The 21,203-nt window shown below is 37.1% G+C and overlaps 1 protein-coding gene across 2 annotated transcripts in view; it reads left to right on the forward strand.

Moving 5' to 3' along the window:
• NKAIN2 (sodium/potassium transporting ATPase interacting 2) overlaps positions 1-19,829 on the forward strand; it is a 1,059,207-nt gene extending 1,039,378 nt beyond the window's left edge. The window contains exons 6-7 of one of the 2 annotated variants that reach the window (XM_033234449.1): positions 12,547-12,628; positions 13,249-13,339. In XM_033234449.1, coding sequence (XP_033090340.1) covers positions 12,547-12,628; positions 13,249-13,273 — 107 coding nt within the window. In that variant the 3' untranslated portion in view covers positions 13,274-13,339. Of the gene's footprint in view, positions 1-12,546; positions 12,629-13,248; positions 13,340-17,401 lie in introns of those variants that run through there. The other variant, XM_033234450.1, reaches the window with a different exon arrangement.
• Positions 19,830-21,203: the final 1,374 nt, after the last annotated feature.

The raw sequence follows: 21,203 nt of genomic DNA on the forward strand, positions 1-21,203 counted from the left end.
AGCTTTGTTTCTACAAAACAATATAGAAGTAACAATATTCACATAAGCAAAGGAGGGCCTTTAACTGGGGTGTAACAAAAGAGGTATTTTTTATGCAAAGAATATTTCTGACAGGGTGAATTGGAGTTATCCAGCAGATGAAGAATACTGATGTTGTTTTAATAGCATTAATAAAAAAGAAAGCATGTGACTTAAAGGAGGAGCAAGTAGTGACATTTACAGAAATGAATGAACAAAAACCTTTGATTTTACTGACTCTGCTTCTTCCAGTGGTGCAGACCCCCACAGCCTACCAGCAGTGGGTGTCCTAGACTAGCTTCCTCACCATCTATCTCTAATTTCTCATGGATAATGACATGAGAAAGAAAACATTCAAGTAGCAGAAAAGTGAGGTGATTTTCGCAGCAGAATGTTGACATACATGCTCACAAAATGAAGTCGCTGGGATCCTTTAGTCCCATCTCCAAAGAACAAATGAGAGCAAGACAAAGAGCTGGCACAGGAAAACGAAGTCTCTTTAAAAGCCCTCCAAATCAGAGACATGCTGAGAAGATGACATTCAAAGTTAGGCTCTTGATAAATGATGTTGGCCGTTGCCCACTTCCTTATGCCCAGTTCTGCTTTAGTTTTAGAAGTGGCATCTCATAGAACCAGAAGGCTGGGCTCAGAGGTCTCCTTCTTAACAGCAGGAGGACTAAGAAACACTAGATCTCTAAGGATGGCCACCAGGTATGCAGAACGAAAACATCTGAGCGAAGCAGGCTTACACCTAGCTACTGAAAGAGCGCCTTGGAAATAAGTGAGCTGGAGACAAACCCTCAATCCTTTGTGACATTTAAATGAGGCTGCTCTGGCAGAAGATACTCAGGGAGGCCTCCTCTATGATTGGTTGGCGTTGTGTGGCAGGAAATGAAAGAGAAACAAACTTAAAACTCACAGGAGGTGCGGTTTGTTTAAATAATAGAAAGTAATTAGGCTGAAGACAAAAATCAGTGATGGCATTTTATAATTACGATTAATTTAAAGTTTAATTTCCTTTGGTGCTAAAATCTTACTTAAAACATTTACCGGGAAAGGAAATTAGGATGTTACTATCAAGAGGCATAGAGTGCTTCTGGGAATCCATGCCTATTATCACTTGAAAATTAGGTTAGGGCCAAAGTGGGAATTTCAATTCATTTTTGAGTATAATAAATGGTGACCAGACCTCAGAGTCAGCGGGGTTGGCAGGGGCAGGAAGTGTAACATTTGCATTTGCTTGTTTGTTTGTTTATAGGATTAATTGCAAATGTTTTCAACAAAGAGTATAGTTTATACATTAACAATCCTGCTACAAAATGAAAATTGGATATGGATTGCTGCCTTTGTAACTAATGAAGCTGGTGTTAAAGGAATTCCCAAATGTGGCACTGCAAAGGGAAGCACATAGTCACATATCCATACACCATTGAATTAAATGGAACAGGGGACAGTATTTCTGTTGGCTCCAAACCCGTCAACCCGACTCTCCTCTCCAAGTCCCCAACTTTTTCATCATTCTGTTTTCCCATTCATGCCTCAATTTCCAATTTCCATTTTCAGCAACTAATCTTTCTGGAAACTCACTTAGTAAAATCAATGCATAATAACAAGCAGATGGAAATAACTCCTTTGCACTAATTTTTTCCATTCATTTTGCCTTTGTGGATTTGCTCATTTTAAATATTATATTGCTAACATTCGTGTGTGAACTAATACCAGAAATATGGAATTGTGTATAATCATAAAGTTATGAACAGTATTAGTAGTCACCTACTGTAATCCCCTAATTTTACAGTTAAGGAAAGGGACAGTCAAATTGACTTGCTCAAAGTTAAACAATCATTTAGAGGCAGAACTGGGGGCAGAACATCGATGTCAAGATTCGAAGAATACTTTCCATGTCACTTCACTGAGATACCTGAGACAGATTCTTTTAACAAATATTTATTGTGCAACTACTGGGTGGTAGGCTATGTGTTGTCACTAGGGATAAAGCAGGGAACCAAACAGATACCATGTTTGCCTTTATGGTGCCTACAATCCATCACACAACTTACAAGAGAAAGAGAAATTATAGTAAAGTGTGATGAAAGTTCAGACAAGGAAAGGGGATGGAGGTGCCATGGGAATGATCCCAAGAAGAACTCATGCAGTTTAGAAGATAAGGAAATTCTTCACTGCAGACATGACGATTCAGCTGAAACCTAAGGGATAAATTAGAGGACCATGTAGAACTTAACAAAGACAGGCATGCCTTTTTTAAAAGACACTACTTTTCGGATCGATATTGACCAAAGGTACACCATAAGTCACACAGGAATGATCTTAAGTTCTTTTAATGAACTCGATACAGGAAATCTAGTTTCAGCTTTCCCAAATACCAATAAAAATGTTAGAGTAACTGTGGGACATTCTTTTTCCTGAAATTGCTACTGTTGTTCTAAGGAGATGATTAATTTAGGCTCAGGAGTTTTGTGATTTTCATTTCTGGAGGCTGTAAAATGATACAAAGATCATGTTAGCAAAGATTACAAGGTAAAGAATATGTCTCTAATAGGTAATTACAGCACGCATGTTTTATTTTTTATTTCCCTAAATATGCATATGTTAATGTACCCACAAACCTAATGAAAACTCCTGCATTTAAATGGGCTGTGGATTCTAAATATATTCTGGATGTCAGCTGAGAAGACATACCCAATCATGTCTAAAGAGCTCACCTATAGCTTGTAATAACTGCTCCTTGCAATTTTATCTGAAAGACATGTCGTATATAATTGAAAGCAATTCTAACAGGGGAAAACAAAATAAAGACTGGAAAATCTAATCCATCCAAATGGCATGGCACAAAGTGAGCCCAGGCACATTTAAGGCGAAGCTGCCTTAGTTATTTCATCATAATCTTCATTACATGCTTCTCTACATTTACTGAAAGCCTCAAAAGATATCGGATTCATAATTTTCTGACTCTAGCCTTATAGTTTCTCCACCCTGTTAGTTCTCATCTCATCACTACTCCCTTCATCTGCCACCTTCATTCCCTTCATCATGGATCACCTTCATTATGGTGGAAAGAGGCTTCTCTAAGATGCCCAGTTCTGAAATTTTCTGCCTGACTGTAAACACCTATCTATTCTTTTTCCTTGTTCTCCTGCCTCCCTCTTGGAAAAAGTTTTCTTCACCCTTATTTGGAAGCTTCCCTCCACCTGAACCTATGTTTTTCTCATGCTTTGGATCTTCCTACTCATTATCTATCTCCAGGATTAGCAAAGGCAGCAGTGTTCTTGTCAGCATCCTTGGTTTCCTTCCTTGCTTGTACATCCTTTATGCTTGGATTTTCAACATCTGTTCCTGACAATGCCCAGATTCAATTTCTCCACTTCTAATCCTGGGTGGTTGCTCATTGCTGGAGAAAGTAACTAAACCCAACAGCAAATGTGTACTTGCTACACTCAGCTGGGTGTTGTCTCCCGCTCAACCATGCTTTCATTCATCTGCATTTGACAAAGCGGCACTCTGGCCACGGGACCTGTTCCACACCTTTCCAGGATCCTTAAACCAAGTACTGAAATCTGAAAAAGTCAAATCTATCAAACAGAAACTTCTTTGATTTTCCCTCAAGAACCTCAACAAATCTCTACTGGCAATTATTCTTTTGTCTTCTTGCAACCCTGCCCAAACCTGAGAGGAACAGGTAAGCTTCTCCTCTACAAAGTAATTCATCCACCAAGCTTTGGCCTGTCATTTTGCCTGATCCAGGAAACTGAGCTCTCAGGGTCTTCATTCTTGACCATTCATTGGACAGTTCCTTTTGCCCACATATGCGGCAAAGCCTCATAGGCCACAGACAAGGCCAGCCCCAAATTATTTGTGTTCTTTCTGATAATATACAAGGCCATTTCCAAAAGGATTTGAAACATGGAAATTCAGTTCTGTGTAATTTTTTTTAAATATAAATTAATTTATTTTTCTTCTGCATTATGTCACACAGGCTATTCCTGTTACTTGTCAAATCACAATTAACTAACTAAGTGGGCATTTGAAGGCTCTCCATAGACCCCTCTCTGGTCTCCTCGGTTTCTGTGGATGTCTTCTACACTTTTGTCACTCTATACAAAATTTTAGTAAATTCTAATACAAAATTCTCTCATTTGAGCCTTATTCCATCTATTCTCCTACCCTTGGAAATGCTAATTATCTCAGTAAAGAGCCTAAATATGCATTTTAAAGCATAATTCCAATCATTCCTTTTGTATAAATCCTTTTTGAAAAGAGACGAGATCCCAATCCTATTCATAGTGTATTTTTAATATACATGCTTCTACGTATTACAAACATATGACACCTGATTCTCTCAATAACCCTTCGAAGCTGAAATTGCTTTATTATCCTCACTTTACAGAGGAAGAAATTAAGGCTCAGAGCAATTGTGACCTAATTATAGGTCCAATGCTGGTAAGAAGTAAAGGCACAACCGGAGCACAAGTCTTCTGACTCCAGATCCCCTCATCTTGATGCTACCAAACAGATTCTACAATGATGTATCAAGTAGTGGCATTATGATATATCAAGTACTGGCATAATATTATTAAAAGACTACCTGATAAAAAGATCCGAGCCTCAGCAGAAAACCATCATGTGTTTCTTAAAATCTCACGTAAGGCACTGCCCTCACTGAGAAGTAGCAGATATGAACAAGAAAAACACCACCAAATAATTTATCAAGTAGAACTTATATTTCATTTTTTATTAGGCCTTTAGAACCAAAAGCTTAAAGGGATTTTTCAACTAACGATATACTTTATTTATTATGATACTATTATACCTATTGCTTTTCACTTTCATTGTTTAGCATGTGTGAATGTGTTACCAAGTTTCAAATATTAAAGATCTGTTTCTGACACAAGTAAGAAGGAAACTGAAAAATAAGGCACTAAAACCCTGAGAAAACATATTTGATGAACAAGGTTAGGAAGCAAAGCATCTGCAGTGATTTAGCTAATAACTCTAATTTCATTCCACGTGTGCTTCACCTGCTAGAAACCTTCTGTGGTGTAACACTTTAGTGACCTTTCAGGCAACAACAGGCTAAAATACTTCTTCCTATAAAGGACTGTGTTTTCCTTATCAGGAAAAAAAAAATAGCTCAGAGTCCATCCGGAGATTTTAGCCCAGACCGAACACCTCAAGCTCACACGGTCAGCTTGAATTCCTGCCACCAACTAGAGCTTAGTGGGGAAAAAAGTGGTTCTTTTCAATTTGGTTTGAGGTTGGATATGTTTTACGTTTCTTTTGTATTGCTGGAGCTAAGTACCCTTGGAATTTATACCAATGGAAATAATGGAAAGACTCTCTATTTTCACAGGCCCTATTAATTTCATTTATATTTAGAAAAACTCACTGAAAGGCATCAAACATTTTAGTGTCTTTCAATGAGTTATTCTAAATATTTAGGCTTAGCTTCCTATGAACTGCCTTTTAAATTTTCCCTTCATGGTTTTTTACAGCTCTGTCTCCAAAAAGGAGTATGTTGAATAGTGGCTTTGTCATTAATAACCAAGGGATAATTTTATATTACAATACCTCATTGCCAACATGTATTTAATAAAACAGTTTTAAGTTTGCTGAACTCAGTGTTCAGGATTAAAAGGTTTAAATAAAAGAGAGGCTCACAACAGGAAATATATATCGCAAAGAATATTTATTCAAAAAGCTTTTTTATCTTACTTGGTAATTTCTAAATTCCACTATCATTAATATTATTAAATTATAGTTATTAAATTGATATGGCACTTAACAAATTTAAAATAATTACACCTGCAATTATTACAGTACATCTACTGCCCCCACCCATACGTCAATAGATGTAAACATACCCACACTGTAGATAAGAAAATGAAGGCAAAAAGAAAATACACTTGCAAAGAAAATGATAGCATTCTAAGTTGTCTTTTGGAGGTGATGGATATGTTATTACCTTGATTGTGGTAAAGGTTTCACAGGTATGCACAGGTCCAAACTTATCAAATTGCACACATTAAAAATGTGCAGTGCTTTGCATGTCAATTATACCTCAGTATAGCTCTTAAAAAAAAAAAATTCCTGAGTTGTCTTCAGAGAACCAAAGGCAAATCCCTCCAAAAAGGCAGAGATTAAGAAAGTACCTTTTTTTTTCACCTTCAGTCCAGTCGTGTGCCTCTCTTTAGGGTTCTATAAACTGGCCAGAAGGAAAACAATGTTCTTCCTACCAATTACCAAGATTTGTTAACACTCAATAGCATTCATCAATGAATGACCGTCTCACTGGAGTCCTTTTGATGCGAATGCATGTCCTAACCTCTTTCCTTCCACTCCTCTTGGCCAAAGAGGATGTAGTGGTGGTTTCTTCCTACTGGTATCCAAAAAGTTTCTGTTGTGTATCTCACAGCACCAGGCAACAACTTTGTAGATTGTCTATAAAAAGTCTTTATTATATCATTCAAGGCCTTGGCAGTCAGCCAAATTTCACTTGGAAGTTTTTCTAGCATCTTCCATGCTCTGATCAATTGCCTTATTTTCCTTTACAGCCTAAAGGGTGTAAGAGTTTATTTGGTAAATACCTACTGAGTGTCTTCCATGAGCCACACACTGTTCTGGGTTCTGAGGCTAGCGTGATAAACAGTAGAAAGCAGTAAATCTCTTGTAGCTTGTATTATAGTAGTGGAGGAAATCAACAAATAAGCAAGCAGATTTATACATCAGGTAGAAATAGGTTGTAATGAAGCAAAATAAAGCTGAGTGAGGAGAAAGAAATTCATCTCTAACATCCCAGCAAGTCCCCAATTTCCCTTGCACTAATTAGTTACATTTCCCTTTTCCCAAGCATCTCTTCACTTAGATGTACCACTTATAACTTAAAACTACATTTCCAAAAGAAAGCCAAACACCAACACCCTTTTGACACTTTTTTTTTCTTTAAAAGCAGCAATATGCCCCTGGCAAACAAATTTCTGAGACTCAACTTTGAACCTTTTCTTTTCCTCCCTTTCCCCCACGTTCAAAAACTTGCCATGAACTATGTTTTCTACCTCTTTGTCCATTCATCTCAAATTCATTGACATCTTTCCTTTCTCATTCTCCCAATTCTAATTCAGGCTTTTAGTACTTCCTGTCCGTCTTTCACATTTTCTGTTAAGTATTGAAGTTACACAGACAATATGCCAAGTCGCATGAAAGAAAACATCTCTCATAACTTTAAAAATCATCATCGTTATCAGTCCTACAAGATGGGGATGAGAATATAAATTTCAGAAGAAAGGATGGCTTAAATGCATATTTGGTGTCCTGTATAAATTATCAGACACAGAGCACGTGAACTAAACCTTGAAGGATACTACCCTCTTAAAGATACATTACCAAAAAAACCCCAAAATACCACACTGGCGACTATCACTGGCAAATTCAGCAAAGGTAGTTTCTGATAAATCATTGTTTACATCCAAATATTTCTACAATATTAAATCAAAGAATAATCTAATACTGTAGACTCTTACAGTATTCGATGGGAAGAAGATAAAGAGCAAATATTCTAGAAAGAACAGAGTAAAAGATGCTGGAAAACAAATAACAGAAGGGGAACTCAAAGCAAGAACTTAAGACTTTTGTTAAATTAATAACTTAGAAAGAACATAAAAATGTGATTTGATGCTTTTGGTCACTGTAGATAACATTCGAAAAATGTACTAGAATGGCATAAGTCAAATGCAGAAATCTCTTTTTCAATATACGTACAAAGGAAATAGAATACCTGGTTTCTACTCTCATCCTCAGATGTGTGGCCTCAGGATAAAACTCAATAAATCTGTATTGATTTGTAAAATTAAGATAATTATTCTTACCAACCTCAAAGTAATTTTGTGAAGATAAATGATATCACTTGAAAGGGCTTCATGAACTATTAAGTATTTTGCAATTTGGGGGAATTTAGTTTATTTTTAAGGATGTAAGGAGATTCTTGATTGATAGAAGTTACTCTTTTCTAAATAATGCAGAGATAAGTTACGACCCAAACATCTAGCTGCCATCCAAATTACTTGGACAAAAATCTGTCAAATGTTTTATGACCCTTATTGCTCAGAAAAGTTTTAGAATATGCAGTAGTCTCTTTAGAGCCTGAATAAATGTCATTATATAAAAGAAACTGAAAACAGAACAAAGTGGTATTAAGGGTATCTTAAAAATGTAAGCTAACCCCACTAATTCCATTTTTGAGAGGAAAAAAAATACCTCTACCTCTCTATCTACATGGCACCCCAAAAAGTTCCATATGTGGTTGAAGAACCCTTCTATAAAAGGTGAGAAGAATCAAGTCTCCCTGTGCTGACCCCCACAATGTTAACTATAATGGGTGGTTGGATCCAGTTGATTCCTATTCCTCTCTCTGGGGTCTTTAGGAAGACATCCAAACAATTTCTGAGAAGAAGTGCACATGAAAATTTGCTGTACACAGTCTCCTTAGCTGTGAACTCGAGCATGTAGGTAAAATAAACTATAGAAAATATGCCCTCTGCTCCTGATTTACATTTGAATGCCTCCTCACAAGTGAAATGGTAAAAATCCAGCCTGGTTACATTCAGAGCTGCTTCTCTTCTCATCTTGGTTCTGGGTCACTTTCTGTTGGAACTTCTTCCATACCCAGGCCATCAGCATGGTCCGAATAATCAGAATGATCACAGTCCTTCCATCAGAGCTTTAGTGCTGTCCTCCCTAATCTGGGAGTTGTAAGCCATCTCTCTCCACCTGTACAGCATACAGATCATGGTTAATAAGAGCAAGCCTCAGGCCACTCAAGCTCCGTTCGCACCACAGACTCAGGACACCCTCATTTCCCTCTTGGCCTTTTCTCATGTCTTTGGAAGGTCTACATTGCTTCTGACTCAAGATTTGCTTTCCATTTTTGGTCCTAATTCTATCCATTGGGCTTGAAGATTCATCTTGTTTTCTTCACATTATCCCTTGGTTCATCCGAAGATCTTTGGTTCATAATTATCACCTGTTTTTTTTTCTTTTTTTTTTTCTGCCATCCCTCCTAAATCCCTGTAAACAAGTGAATTAAATATTTCAAAATAAACACAACGATAATAACAACAACAGCAGTAGCAATAAAAATACTAATAAACCTGAGTTTGACTTGGATCTCAATTTCAGTGGAGACCTTACTGTTTCTGTCTGCCATGATCTTGTCTGCCATGATCTTGATCTATTGTAACCACTCTCCACCACTATGGTAGAGACCATCTTACTAAGAGAGAAGCTCAGAGCAGTGAAGCTCTAACTCGGTGAATACCTCTTAGAAAACTAGTCATTAATTTAGTCTCATCGTCAACAACAGCCCTTCCAGATAAACAAAAATTTAGACACTATCTGCAACAAATCCCCAGTCTTAAACTATATATATATATATTTTTTTTTTTTTTTTTTTTTTTGAGACAGAGTTTCCCTCTTGTCACCTAGCTGGAGTGCAATGGCATGATCTCGGCTCACTGCAACTTCTGCCTCTGGAGTTCAAGCAATTCTCCTGAGCCTCCCGAGCAGATGGGATTACAGACGCGAGCCATCATGCCCAGCTAATTTTTGTATTTTTAGTAGAGACAGGGTTTCACCATGTTGGCCAGGCTGGTCTTGAACTGCTGACCCTAGGTGACCCATTCGCCTCGGCCTCCCAAAGTGCTGGGCTTACAGGCGTGAGCCACTGCACCCAGTCAATAATTTTTTTAAGTGCAAACTTTAAATAGAGTCACTGTGTAATTATTACATAGTTCTTCTGGTACTGTTTGTATTAGCCAAGGTACAATGTAGAAGACAAAAGAGGATCACACTCTTTTGATCCATTTCCTGTAAAATACTTGCTATGGTTCTATAGTTGTCCCAGATTAAGAATTTTCTGTCTTCTCTTTCTGCTATGCTGAAAGGCTTAGAATTATAAAGAAATCTTGAATTTTTTGAGGGGCTCTTAATTTTCTTCTTTTACACCATATGTCTCATCCAGGACTCTACACTCCTTACTTTATCCTCATACCAATTGTATGAGATAAATACGATAATTCCTATTTTAAGAGATGCTAAGTTGTTTATCCAAGGTCACATAGCTGGGAAAGGGAAAAGCAGAATTAAACCCTGGTCCTTCTAACATCAGGGTCTCTGTTTTTGTCATTATACCATTCCACTCTGGATGAGAAGAGACATTCTGCCTTGGTAAAAGGGTTTCCCATGTGAAAAGAAATGCACTATCAAGTCATGAAAAGTCCTGGTGGAATCTTAAATGCATATTACTAGGTGAAAGAAGCTAGCCAGAAAGGGCTACATGCTGTGTGAATCCAATGACATGACATTCTGTAGAAGGAAAAATTATAAAGACAGCGAAAAGATCAGTGATTGCCAGGGGTTAGGGGAGGAAGGGATGATTAGAAGGAGCACAGGGGAATTTTAGGGCAGTGAAACTATTATGATACTCTAATGGTAGATTCATGTCACGCATTTATCAAAACCCATAAAATGTACAACACCAAGAATAAACATTAATGTAAACTATGGACTTTGGATGATGATGATGTGTCAGTGTAGGTTCACTGATTGTAATAAATGTACCATTCTAGTGTAGGGTATTGATAGTGGAAGATGTTATGTTTGTGTCGGGGCAGGAAATATACAGGAATTATCTGTACTTTCTGCTCCATTTTTCTGTGAACCTAAAACATCTAAAAAAAATAAGGTCTTTTTGTAAGAGAAAACAAAGGATTTCCCCACTACACAGACATCGTGGACTTTATGTTACTTTGCACCCTGCTTCAGTTTCTGTCTGTAGCACCCCAAATATTAGTAAGAGAATAACTAGACAAAGTAAGCCAACAGAAGGAGGTGCTGGAAAAAAAGGAATGGGTGTCCTAGGGCATTCTGCTTATCTCTATTTGACTTTCTTTCTCCTTTCTCTTATTTTGTTGGCCTTGTGTTCTTTTGTTTCTTGTATCCCCACTCTAAAACCTCTTTATTCACAAATGAAAAAGAAAAAACAAAAACTAAAGTTTTTCACAGTACTTTTAGACTTGACTGTTCCTGTTACCATTGCTGCCAAAACTTAGTGGTATAAAGCAACCATTTATTATGCTCATAGGTTCTGTGGGTTAATAACTCAGACAGGTACAGAGGGGATGGCTTGCCTCTGTTGTCTGATGTCAGAAACCTGAGCTGGGAAGATACCAAGACTGAACTGACTCAACAGTGAGGGTCTAGAATCATTTGAAGGAAACTTGTCCGACCCACAGCCCACAGATCATATGCAGCCCAGGACAGCTTTGAATGCATCCTAAAACAAATCTGTAAACTTTCTTAAAACATTGTGACATTTTTTGGCATTTTCTTTTAGCTCACCAGCTATCGTTAGTATTAGTGTATTTTATGTGTGACCCAAGATAGTTCTTCCAGTGTGGCCCAGGGAAGCCAAAAGACACCCCTGATTTAAAGGTATTTTATTTCCCACACCTGGGTTTGGATGCTGGCTATCAGCTGATACGTTAGTTGTATTGTTACTGAAACACTTATCCATTGGTCCTTCATTGATCTCTCCATGCGGGCTAGCTTGGGCTTCCTTGTGGCATCATGGCTGTGTTCCAAGAGAGAACATCCCAAAAGAGCAAGAGAAAAGTGCATGATACTTTTATGATCTAGCCTTAGAATCCCCATAGTGTCATTTACAGCATAGTCAAAGCTGCCAGAAAGGTCTACCCATGTTCAAGAGAAAGAGACATACTCAAACCACTGTATGGGAGGAATGTCAAAGTCATATTGTAAAAACATGTAAAATACGAGATACTCTTGCTGCCATTTTGGAAAATATAATCTGCCACAGTAACTCTTATTATATCTTATTGTATCTTACAGAGCTAAGTATGTATTGAATCTGAATATTTGGTTAAACTGTTCCACATGTTTACCTCTGATTGTTTCAGATTGTAAACCACATTTGGCAGGGACAGCAATGTTGAGTTAATTTACATGACCTCCACCGTAGTACCTTGTGCTTGATAACCACAACATGTAACATTATTACTAGCGCTGCAATTGCTGATAGATACATGCACTTGAGTGGTCATTATTTATATTTATATGTTATAACATTTTGTAGCATGTCACAGAAAATCTACACTAACCAAAAAGGCATATGGCATCTCCATTGTGTAAATGAACTCTATTACTCCAATTAGGTCTTGGTTTTTTGAAAATAGTACATCATTTTTTCTACCAAGTCAATAGATTCTTGTAAAGCAATAATTGAATCTTACAATGAGTGGTGGGGGAGGGAGCCAGCGGAATCACTACCTTGAAGGAACTATCATTTCTTCCATTTCTTTTTTCTTAGCAATTACTTTTAAAAGTTTAATAGATTATTACTAATAAAAGGTTTATTAGTAATCTGTGTGGGGCCTTGATCAATCAAGGATGTTTATCTCTCTGAAAAGCTGACTAATGAAGACAATTGTCCCTTTTCAGTTGATTTCATAGGTGGCTTTGACTCTTATGGCTATCAAGGGCCTCAGAAGACATCTCATTTACAACTACAGCCTATGTACATGTAAGTATTTTACTTGGAAGGTGTTCTTCTGGGGTACTAAAGATAATCAAGTAACTGTATCATGATACAAAATCAATGGCATGCAGCTTTCGTTCAGTTATATACTTCCAGTATTTTTTCTATTCATATTGTTTTGAGTGGGATAGTTTCAATAACATTTTTCCATGAATTTTTCTTATTTGGCTTATAAGAAATGTCTTTTCTAAAGTTACCTTTAGTCTTACGTAAGTATCACCTACATGGCTCAAACGCCTGTGTTAATTATCTACCACTTCTTTGAGTTGCCTAAAAGTTGTATTTTTTGAAAATTATATAACAATGTAGGCAGTTATATGTAATTATGTATAAACCACATGTTCTGGTTTCAGTTTACAGTGGTTGTCCTGGCATAATTATTATTCTCAAAAGAGTTCTCATTTAGATGATAAATAATAGGTTCACCCAAGTTATATGTAGTGTTAAAAAAAATAAAAAACTGAGTAATACACTTTCTCTATCATTTTTCTGATGTAAAAGTGAAAATGACTGGAACATTAACACTGAAACTTATCGAACCCTTAACTCTAGCACTCAAGAGAGCAGACATACAATCAGAGCCTGATTTTTATATCTGTGTTTAGGCAAATTCCCTTGGATAACAACTGATAACAAATTCTATATATCAGCATCAAGTGATATGCTGAATTGCAAGCGAAGATCAAAATAGAAAGTAAGATTCCAATTCATTTTAAAATGTGAACTTCTCTTTGAAGATATGTGTTTGTTGTCGTTGTCCTCCACCATTGAATCATTTTACCTTTTAATATCTTTAGTGTGTAGGATAATAAATGGAGTTTGGGAGTAAGTACTGCTCCTCCAAAGAAATTAATCTTTAAACATCCCTCTTTTCAGCTTCTCCTTTAAAAAAAGAATAATCTTGCACTGTGCCTGCCTTTTTCTTTGTGTCACTTGTAGTTCTCTGAAATCATTTGCTAATAGCACCCACAAAACAGACTCCAGCAGTTAAGAAGTCAACCAAAATTTTGCTTCATTCAAAGCACTGTGTCTATAAACAGTGTATTACACATTTCCTCTTTTACATCCCCACAACCACTGCCCTAATTCATGCAATGTATGACCTGTTAAGTTTTTGGTCTCTTCCTTATTTCAGAACCTCCAATGTATCCTCCATATGGCTGCCAAATTAATCATCCTAAAGTATTGCGCTGATGTTTTCACTTCCTCCTTCAAAGCTATCAAGGAGTCCCTATTACCTCCTGTTGAAACAGTATCTCTTATCTTCAATTCTTAATAACGTTTGAGTCCCAACCCTATGCAGATGATGCTGGATATATTAGGAAAATGTAGTAATGAATAAGAACTAGCCCTGTCCTCCTGAAGTTTATAATCTATTGAGAGCATAAACAGTCTGATAGCTCCCCTTAGCCATTTTTTTCTAGCCAAAGTAGAACTCTTGCCTTATTCAAATATATGTATTTTTCCAATTATTCATGCTGTTCTCTAGACACCAAACGTCATCTTTTTTCCAAATTCCACTCTTTGAAACCCCACTATCCTTTGAATTTTCTTAAGATATATTGCTTTATGAAGCATTTCTTAATCTTTTCTCCTCTAATATTTCTCTTTTATTTCTTTCACCATGTACTACAGTTGTTTGCTATGCATGCCAAACCTTCCCTATCCCCCCAGAAAGATTCTTGCTACAAAAACAATAAAACATGATCAGTCCTTGACACCCCTTACCATTCTTCTCAATATTTTATGTAACATTCTCTAAAGTGTTCTATTTAAAAATGTAGAGCAATCAGGAGTAGTGGTTAAGATGACCTACTGAAGACATATTGTCTGAGATTAAATTCCCTGCGACCATGGGCATGTAACTTTGTTTGAATAACTCTATTTAATTTTACCAAGCCTAAGTTTCCTCACCTGCAAAATAGAGATGGCATACAGACTTTATCGGATTGCTCTGAAATTATACGAAAGAATATATATTTAAAGCACATGAAACACAGGACATGTCACATAGTAAGTGCTTAACAAACGTAATTCATAGTGGTAGAATAATGCTTATGAATAAACATCACTTATGAAAAGGCTGTATCAAGTCAGAAGTAACATATACGATAAGTCACTCCTAAAAGATCTCCTCTGTAAATGGTATATTATATATAACAGCGGTCTTCTGGGCCGTGAATAGTCCTGGCCCATGGCCTGTTAGGAGCTGAGTACAGAGCAGGAGGTGAGCAGCAGGTGAGGGAGCATTATTGCCTAAGCTCTGCCTCCTGTCTGATTAGGAGCAGCATTAGATTCTCATAGCAGTGAGAACCTTATTGTGAACTGCATGTGTGAGGGATCTAGGTTTTGTGATCCTTCTGAGAATCTAATGCCTGATGATCTGAGATGGAACAGTTTCATCCTAAAACCATTCCCCACAACCCTGGGCTATGGGAAAATTGTCTTCCACAAAACCAGTCTCTGGTGCCAAAAAGGTTGAGGACTGCTGATGTATAATATCAACTCAGGTAACATGTATCAATATATTTGTGCTCAAGAGTAAAATATGGCTGGGCACGCTGGTTCACGCCTGTAATCCTAGCACTTTGGGAGGCTGAGGCGGGTGGATCACCTGAGGTCAGGAGTTTGAGACCAGCCTGGCCAACATGGTGAAACCCCATCTCTACTAAAAATATAAAAATTAGCCAGGTGTGGTGGTGCACACCTGTAATCCGAGTTACTTGGGAGGCTGAGGCAGGAGAATCTGTGGAACCTGGGAGGCAGAGGTTGCAGTGAGCCAAGATTATGTCACTGCACTCCACCCTGGGTGATAAAGCGAGGTTCTGTCTCAAAAAAAAAAAAAACAAAATAGAATAAAATATCTAGAAGGTTTGTAATTGCTTGCTACTAATAATATTACATAATATTTTATGGTATTGGCCAATATGAGTGATCAATAAATATTATCATATAAATTACATATAAATTAGATGTAATCTCTTATCTAAAGATAAACATGAGAATGCTAGTTATATGCAATTTAATATATTAAATTCAAATCAAACATTTATAATTCTAATGAGCTTTAAAGAAGAGACTCTACAAAGATAGATATCTTTGTCCAGAATTAAATTCCATGAGGACAAAACTTCCCATGATTTTGTTACACAGAGCACTTCAAATGCCAATTAAAAGTTATTAAAAAATATATTGTTTTCCTCTTTCCTGCATGAGAGTGGTAAAATTGTATCAGAGCTTTCAAGTCTCACTGGTCATGAAATGTTTAATGGAATTCAGATTTAGGAATTTTTGTATACTTAACGTACATTTAAAAATTACTAGTCAAAATACTCCAATCATCCCTTCCACAGAACATCCCATAGGAGACCTTGGACCCAGAACAGTAAGGTTTTATTTTACAGATGAGGAAACTCAACCCAAAAAAAGGAAAACAAAAGTCACACAACTTGTTAGTGGTGCAGCCATGATTATCTGTGGGTTTTCCTGACCCCTTCAGTCAGTGTTCTTTCCAAATTCTTAAATAGACTGTGAGTTTGACCTGGTATTACATTCTGATTTTTAATTGGCTTGTTTGTATTCTTAACACTAACTTAGCTGCCACATTTCCATACACGGCTGTGCCTCTCTCCCTTTTCTGCATTCTGTTTATTTCTTTTTTATTTTATTATGCACTGTTAAATGAAGGGCCTTTTCAACTTCATAGCCCACAAAACCAATCATCTGAGAGCCCCTGCTTATTCGAAATCTAGTGAAAAACCAAAACTGACACACCTATAAACCTCATCCCCTACTGAGAGGCAGAGAACTTAGCATCTCCTATGTGTTTATCATTTAGCGTGTACCTTCTGTCAACCTGCCATAAATATGTCTTGTAAAGTAAGAGTAATTTAACTTCAGGGGCCAGTTCAAACACCCTAACAATATTATATAGCAAATGGAAACAAAAGCTGTTCCTTGGAAGGAAAACAAATGTTGAAAAGCAATATGCACTTTTAGCTGTGGGGCTCCCACTGTTCCCAGCAAATCTTCTGTGGCCAAGATCCTGGACAAAGCTTTGAAAACACTGCTGACCTATAGTCACAGCTGTGTTTTAGTTCTTGCAAACAACGAATAGACAGTCCTCTTAAGTTGGGTGACTGTTCTTGGTTTGTAATTTTTCAGATTATGTATAACTCATCTAAAAATGAAAGATTTTAGTTATATTAATTATATTTTTCTTACAGTTTGGTAAATGTTGTTGAAACAAACCAATAGCAACGAAGTTGCTGCACAGAAAAATCCCATGTCTGCACTCCAGCCTGGGCGACAGAGCTAGACTCTGTCAAAAAAAAAAAAAATCCCATGTCTACAGCTTAAGTTTTTAACAAAATAGCTCCTTTGACTACCAGGGACCTAAGTGACTGTCAGAGCAAGTAGAGATCTGATTGGGCTTCCAGCAATACAAGAATATCCTGTAATATATCAGACAACATTTGAAAACATTGCATTTTTTTGGCAGCCTGATTGTATAGAAGTACATATTCATTTCAGTTGTCCCTGGAAATAGATTCTAAATGACCAAAACTGCCTCTCAATCCATGCAGTTGCAATGAATAAAAAAAAAAGGAGGAAAATTATCTATTTAAAACCCAATTTGGGCTTCTTTTTTGTTTGTTTGTTTGTTTGCTCTTGTGCTTGGAAAGGTGAGAGAAGGTGGTGAGCAATAGGCACCCGTCGCTTTCCCCTTTGGCTGAAAACATCTTTTCTCTCTCTTAGGTCAAAATAATACAGATGACTGCAGTATGTCAGCCCACGAACCTTTCAAAGAACTTTTTTCGCAGTGGCCTCCTGCATTTTATGAAGAGCAAGAAGCAACCGAGTTTAAATACATATACGTATTAACAAAACAAATGCAAAGCCTCTACATACAACACTGACACACATGCACACACACACACACACACGTGAGCACGCACACACCAATTCCACTTGACCTCCTCTTTCTAACTGAAACAGACAAATATGCAGGACACGCCCATCTTGGATTTCCTGAAAGCAGGCTCCTTTCTCCCAGGCCTTTGGAAAGTTCAAAAGGAGATGTGTTGATGTCCAACGGTTGCTGGCCATTGCTAACTCCTCTGCAGCCCAGCCGGTTGGCCTCTGTGAGCTGGGAAGTCATCCAAGGCACGTTAGTTTGGGAGCTCTGTCTTCTGCACTCCACACATCTTGACAGCACTACGGCTACTTAGGCAATGTAATTGCAAAAACAAACAAAACATGTCATGATGACCTTGTACCCGAAGTCCAAAATGGCAGATTGTTTGCCCTAAAGGCTGTACCGTACATACTTGCCTTAACCCACCTATGTTGTGTGCCCAAGAATCTCAGTGCAGACAACCCCAAGTCACTTCCTTTAGGCTAACACACTGCTATTAATTCTGAATGAGTTCAAGCCTGTGTGTTTCATGTCAAGGAACGAGACTGAATAGCTCAGCAGCTCCAGTGTGTCTGTATAAGAAAAGTGCCAGCTGTCAGCAAAGTGCTTTACCATAGAGCCTCCATGGTGGCCCAAAAGAGACAAGTAACAATAACAGTATTTGTCATCTTTGTAATTCTAAAATATGGTCTTCTGATGGGGTTGGGGATGGGACAGAGTAAAACGTTAATCTACTAAACTCACTAATCTACTGGAAGCAGAAAGCAGAAATGGCTTAACTCGCTGATTTTATTTATTGCACTCTAGGTGCTTTTATAAGTATCTACAATTGTCTTTTACTAACACAGAAACAGCTGTGGATTTCTATCAACAGAGGCCAACTGAATATGTATTAGCTATGTTTACTCTTTTATATCTAATTCAAATTGAAGACTCTACGTAGGTGAACTTTTTTTTCTAACTTCAGCGTACAAGATTATTTTTGGGTGGGTGGGGGGAGCAATAGTTACCTTGGTGAAATATTTGAGATCTTTTTGTGGTATTTGGGGGATCTGTTGTGTGTTAGAGTGTATTTCAATCCTCCTGTATTATTGTGGCAGAAAAAACTGTGCTGTTAACGTAGTTGGCAACAAGATGCCTTTGGAAACTTAATAGTAGGTCAATGTGTTTATGGAATATTCTGAACTCCTAGGAAATTTTGTTCTATATTTTAAAGCATTATTTGGTTTTCATTAGTGGAAAACATAATTAGCTCAGGCTTATCAGGAACTCAGATGAGTCGTATCTTTTCTTGGATACACCTGAGACATTAAACTCAATTTTTTGAAACTAACACACCATTCTTTAGTGCAGTGAAATTCAGAAGTTATAAATTGGCATGGAGCAAGTTTTTTCTTTGGTTTCTATGATGTTTCAGTTATTGGATTAAACTACTTTGGACCTTAGCCCATCCAGATCTACATACACCAGTTCCATTACTGTGTTTGCATGGATGTCTGTAATATACACACACATAAACATTTGAAAATGATAGAGGAACAAAGAGTTATCATTGGAACATAAACTATAAAAAAAGATTCCAGCACTCATGCTTGAATTTCCTCAGTGGGTTGTATGTTTGTCCATACATACATGTATAAAATAAACAATTGCGAACATGTCAGTGAAACCTCATAAAGAGCTTTTATAGTGACATGCATGTTTAATGTATGAGAAAAATATTTACCAATGTATTGTCCTTTGATTCCTAAAATATAAATACTATACATGCCACAAACTATTCTAATGTGACTTTTAATGTGACTATTAAAATGAGGTTTCACTATACGTTCATGCTGTGGTGACATCTCACCTTACAGTACATGTATATGGCTACAGAAAATAAGCCCTCATATTCCTGCTTTCAGTTACAGCCAAGTTTTCACCAAATCATGACTATCATCACCACCAAAATTTTAAAAAACAGTAGTTGACTACTAAAAAGTAATCGGTGGACAGGTCTTTTATGGGAGTAGTAAGCACAGTAGTGTGATTATATCTGGGAAAACATCTACAGTTGTACAGCTGTATCCTCCTCAAAATCCGGTGAAGAATGCTATTTTTCTAGGCTGAGCTTTTGTTATAAACCTAATATTCAGAAGGCAAGAGTTATGATCCTGATGTGTCCTTTTTTTTGCATTTGTTAATTCTGAATGTATTTTTAACAGAGTGATTTTTTTGACTTACTCGTGTAATTTGCATTTTAAAAATAAATGGAAAAATGCTTAAGTTTCTGAGCCATCCCTGAAAACCCCTGCTGCTTCTCATGGTGTATTTGCTTATGTCATTGACAGAGAAACCCTATTAAATGTACACGAAGGCAACACTGATATTTTCTGCAGTGCAGGGATATGTCAGCAGTGAAAAGAAATTGCCAGGTCATGACATCATTTCTGCTCAGTCATAGGTAACATGTACTTTCATTATCTGCTAACACTGAGGGTTCTTTTAGAAGACTGCCTGCAATAGACTTGTCATTTGGAGAACTTTCCCCCCACCTCACCTTCTATCTGGGATTTAGAGTTAGCATCAAGCTAATAGTTGACAGAGGGTTAGGTCACTATTTTTTAAAATCTTGGTTAAATTATAGGCAGAGTTTTTCTTTTTATTTTTACAGGCCAAATTATTTAAAATAATCTAAAATACTCATTTATTTCCACTTTGATTACAGAATCTTTTGTTATTGTTATTCAAATATTGATATTCACCTCAATAGAAGACAGTGTTGGGATAAAGCAGGCAAATAGAAAAGATTAGCCACTGGCGTTAGCGATTGTACAAACAATGTTTCAGATGAGGTTGACTGTATGCACCCAAAGGATTGAGGGCAGCAGGCGCAGGCTGTGTCAGGTTCAGAATTATGTCCTTTCTCCCACTGCACACAGACACACAACAGCTCCCATCAGTCAAAATGCTGGAGCTGACTGAAGACACGAAAGGCTTCGAGGCCATATTTTAAGAAGCTGAAGATCAACTTGTAGTCCTTGATGTCTCAGCTGCATGGTGAAAGCCTTGTAAATGATCAAGCTGGCTTTTACTTTTGTCTCCTGTGTAAAAAGTATGCTGATATGGTGTTCATTGAAGTCACTGTGAATAACTGTCAGGATGTTTCTTCACACTGTGATGTGAAATGCACACAACAATGTAGTTGCATAGAAAGGACAAAACTAATAGATCAACTATCTGTATATATACTGTAAAGAAAGGATTCTTTCTTCTGGAGTTCTCAATTAAATAGATCGTGAGTTTGGTAAAATCCTGTGGAACCAGAATCTGCATCTGTTAACTGTTAAAAATTATAACCTCTGATACATTTCACTCTGCTGTACATGTTACATTTCACTCTACTATAATGAGTAGACTATTTTAATTCAGAAATACAAACTCATTTTAACCAGGTTACATTTTAGAGCAAACTTTGGAGATCCAAACCAATTCATAATTCAAACCCATAAAATAAAACCTACTAAGGCAGTTAAGGAACTATTCAATATTACCTTGTGTCCTGAAAATGCAAATAACTCACCACTGCACAGCAAATTTTAGGATGTATACTCTGGTCAGAATAGAATAAAACAAATCCTGGACTCTATCAACTGACCC

The sequence above is a fragment of the Trachypithecus francoisi genome, unplaced genomic scaffold (genome assembly GCF_009764315.1).
Source record: "Trachypithecus francoisi isolate TF-2019V2 unplaced genomic scaffold, Tfra_2.0 Lachesis_group15, whole genome shotgun sequence".
Taxonomy (NCBI): Eukaryota; Metazoa; Chordata; class Mammalia; order Primates; family Cercopithecidae; genus Trachypithecus; species Trachypithecus francoisi.